Source organism: Psittacula echo (genome assembly GCF_963264785.1).
Source record: "Psittacula echo genome assembly, chromosome: 2".
NCBI lineage: Eukaryota > Metazoa > Chordata > Aves > Psittaciformes > Psittacidae > Psittacula > Psittacula echo.
Window position 1 is genome coordinate 126,437,777 of NC_137737.1, and position 13,598 is coordinate 126,451,374.

Below are 13,598 nucleotides of genomic sequence, written 5' to 3' on the forward strand. Positions count from 1 at the left end.
AAAGGAAAGGGAATTTGAAGCCTACAAGAAGAGACTGAAACACTGTGGCTTGTTTAACTTACAAGGAAAACTTCAAGAAACCCAAATCAGAACAATCCAACAATCTCAAACCACAACAAAATCATTTTGATTGAATGGCTCTTTTTAAAATACAAGAAGAGAAAAGAACTATTTAAGCTAAAGGACAATACTGGAAAAGTAAATACTCTTATCTAATTTAGGCTAGAAAAAGGACACACATTAACAAGCTAATAATATAACCAGCTTTAAATTGGAATGTTATGATCTCAGAAAAAAGGTTTACAGTATTGTCCACCATAGCAGCAGAGGCTGCCTGAAGACACAAGAGGTACTTTCCTACCAACATTTCTAAGAAAAGTCCATAATTTCAAGCCTGTGTTTTGAACGAATGGGAATTCAGCTCTGAAACAAACATGAACCTGTTAATTAAGAGGGCTTGTTTGTCATATGCTCGTTAATGCACTGTGTGAGTTTAACTGCAGGTCAACGAATGGAAATGTTATTTTCCTTATTTCCGATACCTTAAGCAGCAATCTCAAACAAAACAGAGTATGTAAACCTCTCAGCAGAAAAGAACAGGATACTTACCTATCGATTCAACAACCTATTCTATATGCATCACATTACAAAAAGTGTGGATCTTGTCCTCAAGCCATCTTGATAGTTCTTGAAGTTAACTGCCTATTGTCTGGTACTACACACACAGTGGCTATAGAAGCATCTTTCACACACTGGAAGCATCATTCACTCTTACCTCTGGGAAACAGTTGCCTGCCATTCAGTCCTAGTCTCTACTGCTGAGAAAATTAGCAAGGCCACTGGTGACCTACAGCTGCACTATGGAAACTTACCTACTGAGGACAGGAGCTAGATCAGCACACACTTTCCATGGAAGTCCAGGAGCAACTACATGTGCTATCTACAGTGTTGCTAGGTCAAAATGGGAGATTTAAATGTAAAAGTGCTCTCTAACTCATTGGTCACATTGGTTATCTGAGTGCAGAGCTAAAACCAAAGCCTTTTTATCAGCATAGTTTCTCAAGAAAACTAGTATAAGAAACGTAATGGCTTACAGCAGTTACAGCCCAACACAGCAGACCTGAAAAACTACCAAAGTCAAAGCAAATCCTCTGGCTGTCATCTCATATCCTTAAATTCTCACCTGCTCAGGACCCATGGAGGACAACCCTGATGTAGGCACAGAGGTCGCTGAGGTCATGCTGATCTGCCCTGTCATCTGGTTCATGTTGTTCATACCACTTGTGTTGGTTGCCATGGATACACTGATGTTCATGTTATTGTTGTACATGCTGGTGCTTGCTTGCTGCCCAAAATGTGGTGGGGACTGTTGTGAAAACATGCTACAGCAAGGAATGGAAAAAGCAGTGTGTCAGACTTAGAATGCTGAAGCCACTAAGAAACTATTTTCTTTTTAATATATCTTAAGCTAGAATTGATATATACTATCATTTATTCCAACTTCAAAGGAAAAACTAGGTTTTGACTACATTAATGTCTAAGGACTAGATTTTCAAAATTTAAGGTTCCATGTCTGTGCACAAAAATGCATGCCTTTGTGTGTGAAACTATGGCAGAGTACAAATCTGTTATGCATGTGCAATAACAGCCAATTAGCTGTCTAAATGGGCTGTGTATGTATTTTAAACACATTTGAGAAAGTAATTTTTGGAGAGAAAGGAAACACTTTTTTCTCCCTCCAGTGTCAGCACAGCACAGGACTGTTGAGCTGAAGTTGGACCTGGCCTGATAACTGTCTTTTTGCAAAAGAGGTGTTTGCACATATGAATATCAGATTTGTACATACAATTATGGGAAGTGGGCTCACAAGTAGAGACATGCAATTGTGCTGAAATCTATTTACAAAATCTTAGCATCAGGTTTTGAAAATGTGGCACTGTAAGAAACAACATAAAGTCTAAGTTAATTACCCTCTGTGTTACTTTAAGGCCATTTCAGAACAACTTAAGGAGGAGTAACTGTGGAAGAACACATCCCAGGTTTTATTCAAAGTCAAGTGCTTTCTGGATAGTATCTTCCTTCTCATTATGTCAGAAGTCATATGAGAGATTGTTACATTTCCTAAAACAATCTTCACTGTTTATATATCAGTCTTTTCTACTCTTTGAGCATAATTCAACAGTCAGTGAAGGAATTATTACTGACAATTTATCAGCTTAGAGGATCTGCATTAGACTGAAATATTGTGGGAGGGATGTGTGTCAGATGGCACACAGTAACCACTTCTGTATCAATGCCTGACTTTTACTTCCCTGTGAAGCACTTCTGCCACAGCTCAGGAAATCTTTCAGGGTTAACACTGAGCCTTGCGCTTGGGTAGTCCATTAGGTTATTGCTGTGCACTGTGAGGCTTGGTGGAGTGCAGTGGCATTCTGGGCACAGGACCAAACTTGGAGAATCCCACCATTCTCTTCCTTCCAATTCCATGTCTTTTCAGGCCACCTAACCCCATTTTTAAGTTGTTATCTGGATGGCTGAAACAGTACACTACAGATCATTGTGAATACTCAGTGGCTTGTGTAAACGCATCTGACATGTCTCCGCAGTAGAGCTGCAGTTCAGCAAGGCAGCCTTTAGTCTTACTGAGCTGCCCCTGCTGCCGCTTCAGCAGAAGCCAATACAGTGGGAGCTATGCCTCCTGCAGATGCTTCAGGAAGACAACGAGGAAGAGGCATGGACAAGGATGATGATAAGAGATAAATCAGTTGCTTTAAGGGGAACTTCATTTGGATCAGCCTCATCACTGAAGCAGTGGTACTTTGGGTTTATTAAATCTTTATCAACCAGCAGGAAAAATATTTGTTGCTGGGCTGAGATAGTAAGAGCAACCTGAGAACTTCAGGATGACAAAAGCACTATGCTAGAGACAACTGTGTGCACCTCAGCGTCAAGTGATAGAGGTTGTACACCAACCTGATAGGTCCTCCTGTCTTCCACTGAAAAGCACAGATCATTGCCATCTGGAACCTTGTTGCTGCCTACTGATAGTGTTCAACATCCAACCCGTTTAATGTGGACAGTCTGATTATTACAGCTATACCAACTGGGGCATGGGCCTCAACTGAAAAGGCGACTGCATGTGTCAGGCATGCTATGATGCTCTCAGAGAATGAAAATTATATGCTGACCCCCCCAGTATGTGCAAGCACTAATGGATTGAACCTGGTTGGACTCCAGTGCTTAAAGTGGGAGGTGATAATCCAGTCACCCCAGTTCCGGAGCAGTAGGGAATGTATAGGCTCTGGCTCAGCTGATCCAGCCATGTGGAAAGCAGTGTGGGAGCATAACATGAAAGTCATTTGCAGAAGAAATGCATCCACATAAATATTAGGGACTGGAGTTCACTGTGTAGCAGAGGTGCTTCTCAAGGACACAGTGTTTTACCAGTTATCACAGACAAAGCAATGCATTGTGTGAATGCAGGTCTTTTAGGTATGCACTCACTTTGCCTTGTATGAAGACAGAATTTAAACCAATTTGTCAAGCCATATTGAAAAGAAATCTCTTTTAGGATAGCCAGTTAAAATCAAACGACCAACCAAGCAAATAATTACATAAAACATAGGTTTTGGACTAGATGTACCTGTTTCCACCCATATTCCCTTGTGCCCACCCGTTCATCTCTGTAGAGGACTGATAGGCAGGATTAGCCTGAGACTGCTGAATCATGGGGCTTTGAGTATGAGCCAGTCTTGGGGACATCAGTGGACTCTGAGGAGTGGTGGCCCCTGTGAAGCCTGGATCGGGCTGCTGACTAATACCTGAAAAAATACAATGAAAAATTTAGCCGCTGTACGTTCAAAGTTAAAAGAAGCCAAGAGCTCATACCTGCAGACATGTCTTTACACAGTCCTACTTATGTCATCTGGAATTTGTAACCTTGTGTCTTAATCTGGCATCTAGATTACAAGCAAGACTTAATCAACTAATACTGTATGTACAACCTTAAAAATATAATTTTGCATAAGTATGTTGGCTACCTGTGTGCTCTAATCAATCACACAAGTGGTCTGTCCCCTCTACAGACCAAAAGGAAAATGCTAGTGACTTTTTTTTGAGTTTAGTCTGTTTTAAGTTCATCACAAACAGCATACTCAAGAGAAACAAGTCACTCTTAATGCTGGAGTAAGAATCAGGTGGTACGAAGGCTGTCCTTATATTCACTGTCTGTGTGACTTAACTTCCCTGTGTCTCTGTCTATATCATAAAATGATCACATAATTCATTTTCATAAAGTAACTATAAATACATGGAGGGAAAGCACTATTATGATTTAGAAACCGGTGTAAAAGATAAAAGATCAGTAAGAGTAGATAGCAAATTTAGAATTGGATGGACATAATTTGTTATAACTGCAGAACCTGTTCATAACATATTATTTAACTGTATTACAGCTTATACAATACTTATAAATAAAGAAGCTGTATAAGAGTAAATGTGTGGACGTAAGTGCCACATGCATCCCCAGAAGAAAGTGGTGTGCAGCTTTGTAGAACATACAAACAAAATAGTATTTACTACTGTATTACACACAGGTACAGGGACATGGAAAAGAATGCTTTATCTGAAATAGAATTTTTAATATTGAAATTCAATAGTTGTTAATTTTGCATTATAATGTACACATGAAGAATTATATTTCTTGGGGAAGAATCTGATATTTAAGCAATATCTCATTATAAAAATTAAAAAGATTAGGTACAGCTTTGCTTCTGGTCACTTTATGCTTCCGGCCAACAACAATTGGTATCATTATCTTCATTTGTACTTTTATCATATAAATTGATTTAACTCAGTCTAAATTCAGAGTCCCCCAAGCCAACAGATACACGTGTTGATGTGTGCATACACACTTTTAACTGCATATAACTGTAAACAAACACACACATCACGCTTCTGCTATTGCTCAAAAAAGAGTGGTGCTTGGAGAATATGTGGTACTAGAGCTAGGAAAAGTGGAAAGGCCCTATACTGCATCCCAAAGGGCTCCAACCCTCCATGTTTCCTATCATTCCCAGGGAACCAGGCAAGAGGGTGTGTGAGGGTAGCTTGGACCCAGCACTGGGTAGGACATGGAGGAGCAAGGACTGCTGACATGCCCTTGGGGGGTGGAACCAGTACCATAGTTTGGAGGAAACGGAAACTGCTGTGCGTTGGCCTGCGGGATCCGCGGATTGCTCATGGTTGCTGGTATGCCACCGGCGGCCACCATGCTGGGGGTCATACTCAAGCCCTGCCCTCGCATCATCAGTGTCCGCTGCTGCTGCACCTGCTGCTGCTGCTGCTGCATCTGCCGCTGCCGCAGGTGCTGGCTCAGGATCTCCCGCTGCCTCTGCGCCAGCATCTGCGCATTGATAGGGCCCTGGAGGGAGAACCACCAACACCTATCAATAACCCTTCCTAAGGCCAGCTGACCAGTGGAGGCATCTCCACTAGAGCAATCTGGAAGATTCTAGCTCTTTTTACCCCCACCACACAAGTAACAATCATATAAAATGGGAGAAAATAATCCCATTAATAGTTCTCCTGGGAAAGACTTCCAACAGTGCAAGAGTCAAAAAGTGAAAAAATACCAGTGTTTAATGTTGCAGTGATTTGTAATTGCAAATTTAATAGCTCATTTAAAAAAACCACATCTTTAGGAAATGAGAAGCTTGGTTAAAAATGCAGTTGTATCTCTAGTAAATAACTAGCCACCCCATGTAAATATAGGAAAGATTCTTGGAAATAAAAGAGTAAAATACTTCTTATCATATAGACTGCATTATTTGTATTAAAGCTTTAGAATTGGTTGTCATGGATTTAGTACATACCATTATTACTGTATTTAACTGGGGGTGGGGGTGGGGGTGGGGGTGAGAAAGAAGAAAACAAAGTAATTTTTTTTAAGTGCTATTTCTTTTACCTGTGTTGGCACTCCGGGTCTCAAAGACAGATTCATATTGGAGACACTGCTGATCTGATTTATCAGTGGCTGCCGATTCTAAAGGAAGAAAACAACCCAACACCAAACCCCAAAAGTTTTTAGAAGGAAAACAAGAAAAGGGAAATTTTATATACAGAGGTATGTGCATTTACTTTCCCATCAGGTGGCTTGAGTACTTAGTTTTATTTAAGTATTACATATTATATATATTTAAGCTGGGCGTAGTTTTCTTGCTCAAGTCCTACTATTATTCATAGAATCCTGTTTCTTAAGGAGATAATACACTATACAAGTAACAACATGGGCACTAAGCTGTTTACCAAACATGTTACCTTTACAGTTCCTGTTCCTTTTGAGTTTGGACTGGACTGTTGAGGTTTACTCTGAATTAGACCCTATCCTGATGTTTGAAGGTAGAAATGATCTTTCTTCCTCCACTAGAAAAGCATTGATATCTTATTTATAGCACTATAAACCTATTTATATAAAAATGAAACTAGAAACAACAACTAAAAATGATCCTCAAAAGTAGATCAAGGCCAAGTGAAAAAGAAAGGATGTAGGGAATGGGCAGCAATAAGCAAACAGAAAGAGTTGTATAACAAAAAGCATCACTGTAGCCTTGCTCAAAGAATTAGTGAGGCTAGGCTTAACTACTAGGCACATTTTTGCACAGTATTATAGAAAAAAAAACAGAAAGATGCAAAAGAAGATCAAAAAAGAGAATGTGCAAGCTACCACCTCAGCAAAACTCATGATGGCTAGTGTTTAGAAGTGGAATTAGGCTGTAACTAAGCAGGGTACACACTTAAGACCTGATCTTAAGCTGACAGTAGGTGCCACTCAGGAGAGACGCCTGTGCCGGCGTGGAACCAGGCATGGAAGGGGCTGTACCTGCTGTGCCTGGAGCCTGTGCTGCAGCTGGAGCCGCAGCTGGTTTGGCTGGTTCTGCACGATGCTGGCGGGCCGCAGGCCAGGCCGTGGCTGCATGCGCAGGGCTGCATACCCCGGGCGCTGCCCCATGGCGTGGAAGCTCGGGTCCTGCATGGGCGCGTAGCTGCCCTGCGCCATCTGCGCCTGCGCCGCGTACTGCTGGGAGAACACTGGAGCCTTCTGCTCCATCAGCATGCTCGACTCCTGGCTGGGGAAGGTCTCAGGGTCAACAGCTTGGCTCTGCAGAAATACGTGAACAATAGAAATAGTTGATGGGATATGGCTTTTCACAAGATTTTACACGACTAATACAGCCACCCTGCAAAACCAACCTTCTAGGATGTGAATGTTTTGAAGCAGAAAATTATACAAATTATCTTTACCTAAATATAAAACTTACAAATAAACAGCATTGTATTTTTGAGTGCCAAAGCGTATTCATGGGGACAAATTCCTTCTCTCATTTTATTACCCCTTTATTTTTTTTTTTAACAAAGACCCATAATCTTTGTCATGTTCTTAACACAGCCTTTGTATCATTCTGTTAACAAATGAAAACCTGAAATGAGAAACGCTATATCAAAATCTGTAAATGAAATGATGGCAGCATATTTCTGTCACTGATTCTGAGATAAATTCAAAGACATTACAAATGAACAACTAAATTTTTATCAGTACATTTAAACAAAATAATGGCTTCAAATAAAGATGCCCGAAAATATTACAGAGGCTGGTGTGAACAGAATGCCTAATTCTTTCAGGGCACTTTAGCACAAACTGATTATCCATTAGCATAAAAAGGCTAACACAGTTCTAAACTCCGTTCTAGATACTCCCCTAATATTTGCTCTAGCCAGAATAATTTTATAGCTTATTCCATGCTGACCTTGGAAATCAAGTTACTCTAAATTTCACGCTCTTATGAAAGAAAGACTGTAAGCTCCTACATAATGTTTTATGGCTATTTAAAAAAAAATGGTCTAAAATGTGACAGCTCTCTTATTTGCAAAACTCTTTTAACTGTTTCCACTGAGATTCTAATTAAATAGAAATATATTTACCTCTCAGTTTGAAATAAAGCATTATTCATATTTTTTTGGTGATGATGTTTCAAAAGCTATGTAATGTTGCATGAAAGTTTCACACTGCAATTGAAGCTCACCAATAAATTGTATCTCCATCTTAACACCTCACTGAGTTCTGTGTTGTACCAAATAGGATTGGAGATAGCTCTCTCATGTTCAAGACAGGACTTCAGTGGTCCTATTTCATATCTAAAATGCAGAACTAGTTCAGAAGTTATGCTCAGGGTGCTGATGAGGGCTGGGAAATGAAATGGGCATTCTAGGCTCTGAGAATATTAAATCATTATGGAGACATGCACAGCTGGTTTTGGAAACAGATTTTTGATGCCAGAAACATCAAAACCCAACTTTTCCCTAAAATCTTTTTTACTACATTTTTTTTGCGCCATTGAGGACTGAAATGGACAAGAACCAACTGGAAGCCAACAAAAATAGCTGTGAGGAGAAAAGAAAGGATGAGAAAGAATAGAACAATTTCATGCTGGGAAGTTTAGGAAGCATGTTCATTATTAAAAGAAAGTCAGTTTTAAGTGCTTAAGCTTCTTCAGGTGAAATTCATCCCTTAACACATATTAATCAACTAAGAGAAAAAACTATGGGTGAAATGGCATGTTACAGGTTTGCTCATCCAAAAGCTTGTTGCCCCCATTGCACAAAGGTCTTGATCTTACTCCTCTGCTCCTAGGTCTTCATATTCCTTGTTTTTCACCTTTCCTGTACCTTGTTGCTGACTGCAGTCTTGCATTTCTCCCACACGGCTGTTCCTCTGACCACCATATATACAAGCAGAAACCTGTTAGGTTTTTTGGTTTTGGTCAGGTTAGCCACATAAAGCCTAGTGGCTCAGCACAAGTCAGGAGGAAAGCTAGGTGAGGGTGGCAGAGGAAAGACTAAACCTGAGGCTGAAGGAAGCTTTTCAGGTTATACTAAGCCATTAGACAGAGTCCCACCAAAATACGTAACTCCATACTAGCTTGCAAGTAGAGTTTTTTATTCCCCTTCTTCAACACACATTTTACCTCCACCTTGACACCGTATCGTTTACACACAACAACGTAACACATGCAATGCAATGTCCAATATACCTGGCTGACTAGTTCTGGTATTCCTAGAGCCCTGTCGATTTCTTCTAAACCATCAAAATTCCTTAATGCCATGTAAAGCTGATCCAGGAGAGCACCCTCGTCACTTGGTGACTCTGATGAAGGATGATTACACAAGAGATCATCTGGTGAGCTGCCAAATGGTTGCCTGTGAAAACATGAGCACAGCATTGGTAAACAGCTGCTGAAAACCCATGAAATAGTATCAGAGGATTAGTATTCAAATTGAACTAACAAGTGGAGACAGAAATTGTTTTAATCTCCGCCAATTTTGTTTAGCAAATTATTCTGGATGAAAGTTATGCTACCCAAAGAAATAACTAAATTCCATGATTAATGCCTGTCAAGACCCTACAAGCATGGTGTATCCAACAAGTAAGCAAGCACACCAAAGGTACTCTCAAGTGGCTTTTTCATATTACAGGATCAGCAGAGGAACAAAGTCAGTAGTTTTATCGTCACTGAACACGGAAGATTAAAGAATTTTTAACTAATTGCAACTTTAAATTTCAGATGTTAGGTTAAACATCACAAGTAGAAGAATTTATTTCCACTGACACTTTTCTTAACCGGTTTTCTATCAGACTAAGCAGGGCAAAGAGGTCACAGAGAAAGGTCCCAGGGACTGAGCTTGCACAAACCAAACATTTGGAAAAGCTGGCCAGAAACATGAGGGAGCAGGGAGAAAAGGACATTCCCCTTTTTGTTTGCAGCAAAACACTGCATCAGCTCAACCCATCTTATGGAACTGCACACTTGGGTACCAGTTTATGCACTTGGTTATGTGCCTCAGAAGGGTGTCAGCAAGAATTTGGATACTGTCAAGCAAAGTGTGCTGGCTCTATAAATCCTACTTACCTCACCCCTGAATTTGTATGCAAAGCACACTCTCAGTTACAAAGGCAGAACAGAGGTTTATCCCGAACCTAAAGGACAAAACTTACCGAGAAACAAACTAAATCTGAAACAACACCTTATCTGCAGTTCACACAAGCCCTACTTCATGCACAAGACTACAAGAGAAAATATAAAGAACAAAGCATTTTGCAAGCAAGAGCAGCTACTATATGCACATCATGGAAGAATCTCATCGCAGCTAATTACTGAGAGACAACAAAAGCTGTTACACATGGAGGAAGGAAACAGCACTATGTGTGAATCCTTTTTACATGTCTGTTTGGAAAAACAAAGAAACATGTTTGTGTGTTTAGTTTCCATAATGAGATATATGGTTGCCATGGAAGTCTAATCTCTATGTCAAAGCTAAGCAGAAGGAAAAAGCTGCATCGTCAGGCTATACACTTAAAAAAGCAAAGGATGGCAGGGAAGAAAACAAAAACATATTCTTTTTAATTAGATCCTGGACTGTAAAAAAATAAAAATAAGGATATATATGATGCACCTTTAAAACGTCACAAAGTATTAATCAATCTCATGTATCTATAAGATTCTATAAATCTCACAGATGGAATTATAAATCAGTAAATCACAGGATCATAGAAAAGTAAATCAGTAAACGGGAAGAACAACAAAAAAATCCTTTGAGTAAAATTGTTTTCAAACTTTAAAGATGTCTTAGAAGATGGGATCTATGATCTGGAAAAATCATTGATGAGGTTAGCCAAAAAACCTCCCTCGAATCGTAGATGGACATGAGTACATGTAATAAGAAAAAGTTTAAAACATTTGCCAAATTTCTGTATGTTACATAATGACAATTACTTTGGGTTTTTTTCCTCTATTTCTTTTATATACCACAATGATAATGTTTAATATTTCTCTAAAAGAATTATTTTTACTCACAATTTAATTTTATCAAACTTAATACTCATAATGATAATCAGATTATAAAAATACAAATCCCAGAGATTAGTAAAACTGGAAATGGCAGCACTGAGCAATTTGTCATCTCTGGGTGTAAATGATCAAAATACGGTTACTTTCAGATGCAACACAATGGGAATTCTTTTCACCATCTTCAGCTACAAGGAAATACTGAGAAATGCAAAGTCAGAAATGCAGAGATATGCATTTGGAAGAATTCTCTGCCTATTATTTGCTACTCAAATGTGGCCCTGAATTTTATTTTATGGTGCCACTTTTTAAGTGGATAATTAAGTTATGCAAACAGTGCTTTTGTCATATGGACACCCTAACTAGGGGAGAATTAGCATTAGGAAACAGCTTGAAAAGCATGAAAAGTAGCAGAGAAAATGACAGACAAACTTACAGATACTAGTTTTGGACATTCTTTCATAATGAAAAATAAGCAAATTTAGTCAGAAGATTAACCTTTCTTCAAACAATTTTTTCCAGCTGCTTCCTTTTAATTTTCTTTTCAATGCTCGCCCCATTTACTACTGAAAAAATATCCAAACTTCACTGTGGTACAGAACTTCCAACTCTTCCATTACATTATATGGCAAAGACAGCATTTATAAGTATTACTGGAACATGTATAAATTTCCTGAGCATAAAATACTGCAGGCATTAAAATGGTATGTAGAACTTTGTTTCCCAGAGGTGTATAAATTATAGGCCTGGGAAATCTTTCCATGCTTTGATGGAAGACTAAGACTCACCTGTTCTGATTACCAAAAGTTGCCTGATCTATAGGCAAGATGCTGTCTGGCCATGGTGCAGTCTGATTTGGAGGTGCCTGTTGTTGGCTATACTGAGGTCCTCCTATATTCATCTCTAATTCGGATGGCCCTAATCAAGGAAAAAAAACCATATAACTTTTGTGACAAGAATCTACTTTCATGTTAATGCTTTCCATTAAATTATCTATGTTACAGTAAAAGCATACAAAACCACCAAGACATCAGTAACATCACTATTAAAGTATTACGAGCTTTTGTGAAAAACTGCTCTTAAAATTTGAGAAAATAGCATGAAAGCTCTGAAAGTGGTTGAAAACCAAAAAATAGCAGATACAACACCATAGATGCAAAAATTAGTAAGATAAGCATGAAGAAAAGACAGCATATAACGTCAGTATCATAATGTACTTGCTTTATGTTATCCTCTTTCTTTGGCCACACCACTGTGGAGCTATAGAGTAGCAAAAATTGTTCTTATCAATACATGTATTAAAAGTCAGTGTCACATACCTTCCTCCCACTTCCACAGGAAGCTTTCACTGTGGAATACAGCTCTCATCAAATCTATAATTGAACGATTTTAGTTTGTTTTTTCCTTTTTCTATTTTCTGCTTCTGACAATCCAGCGCATGCCAAAAAACCCAACTCCACATGTGCCCTGACTTACCCATATTCATGACCTGAGATGGAAGCATCTGCCTTGGGCCAGGCTGGTTGCTGGGTCTCAAGGGGATGCTGGCCGTGGGGTTGCGGATCATGCCTGCTTGCACTGGCCTGTTCATGGCACTAGCTGTGGGTGCACAGGTCACCCTCACAGCAGAAGCCTGGCTTCCCCAATCTCCAGATGTCATGGCAGGCCGAGGGGCACTGCCACTGATCATTCCTGCACAAAAGCCAAACAAACTTGGGTGCCGGCACATAGTTCAGAACATCATAGCATAGTACTGTAGCATTATTACTGCCTGATGAGCTGCATTTTTAGCACCAAAAATGTAGCAGTTTCACTCAAAGCACATTGTACTACCACTGCCCATCCAGATGTGCAACACTATAGAATGATGCCTTATGCTGTTTAGTCAAGCGACTGGAGATTATTATACATTTTACAAGAGGAAGATCCTTTTATCGTTTCCGAAACGCCGTTCAGAGTAAGTGTTCCCACATGCAGTCTGCAACAGGTGCTGAGCGTGTGTGGATAGGCCTAACTTCCTTCCTCAGGAAATGAATCACGTTTGCTGATGTGTCTGTCAATGCTTTAGTTTCCAAGCACTAAGTGAGAATGAAGAATTGAGTAACAACATGTTATCACTACACACACTAACAAATTAGGAGGATTGAATTTAAATTTGCATTCTGCAAACATCTTTTGGTGAGTCCTTTCATTCAGGACCTAGACTTCTTAGCTTAAAGGCTCACCCAGACAATCTCAAACCAATATACAGTGCAGGGAAATTACTCACAGGAACTTTCCGATAGATGCTGAAGTTCATTACCGTTATTTTAGGGGAAGTCCTCCTACATCTACTGTAAACAGCTGATACAGTTTATTTACACTTGGAATATATAGAGCACTATACTCTGACAGTAGCCAAAAAAACCCAACCAATCCCTAACACAAAAACCCCCAAAACTGTGAATGCAAGTCAAAAAGACTTACATTCATAGTATTCAAACATTTCAATTTTATACAGTCAAGACAGCAGATAAAACACTGATTTCAGATTGGACTACTGATCTCAGTTGCATTTTGCAACATCCTTAAATGAATACTAAAAGCCACACAATAATTATTACTCATCAGTTCAATTATCTGGTGATAAATAATCAAGGAGAAAAAACTCTCTGAAGAGGGTCATTGTTTCAGCTGCTGTACAAAATTTGCTTCAGT

At 39.4% G+C, this 13,598-nt stretch overlaps 1 protein-coding gene across 4 annotated transcripts in view; it reads right to left on the reverse strand.

Annotated features, from left to right (window-relative positions):
- Window positions 1–13,598, reverse strand: part of NCOA2 (nuclear receptor coactivator 2) — a 125,540-nt gene that overhangs the window by 14,287 nt on the left and 97,655 nt on the right. For 3 of the 4 annotated variants that reach the window (XM_080611027.1, XM_080611026.1, XM_080611028.1), the window contains exons 13-20: window positions 12,378–12,593; window positions 11,690–11,819; window positions 9,090–9,255; window positions 6,881–7,159; window positions 5,966–6,043; window positions 5,182–5,422; window positions 3,644–3,821; window positions 1,184–1,382 (exon numbers count right to left, since the gene is read on the reverse strand). In XM_080611027.1, the coding sequence (XP_080467153.1) occupies window positions 1,184–1,382; window positions 3,644–3,821; window positions 5,182–5,422; window positions 5,966–6,043; window positions 6,881–7,159; window positions 9,090–9,255; window positions 11,690–11,819; window positions 12,378–12,593 (1,487 nt within the window). The remainder of the gene's footprint in view (window positions 1–1,183; window positions 1,383–3,643; window positions 3,822–5,181; window positions 5,423–5,965; window positions 6,044–6,880; window positions 7,160–9,089; window positions 9,256–11,689; window positions 11,820–12,377; window positions 12,594–13,598) is intronic. The other variant, XM_080611029.1, reaches the window with a different exon arrangement.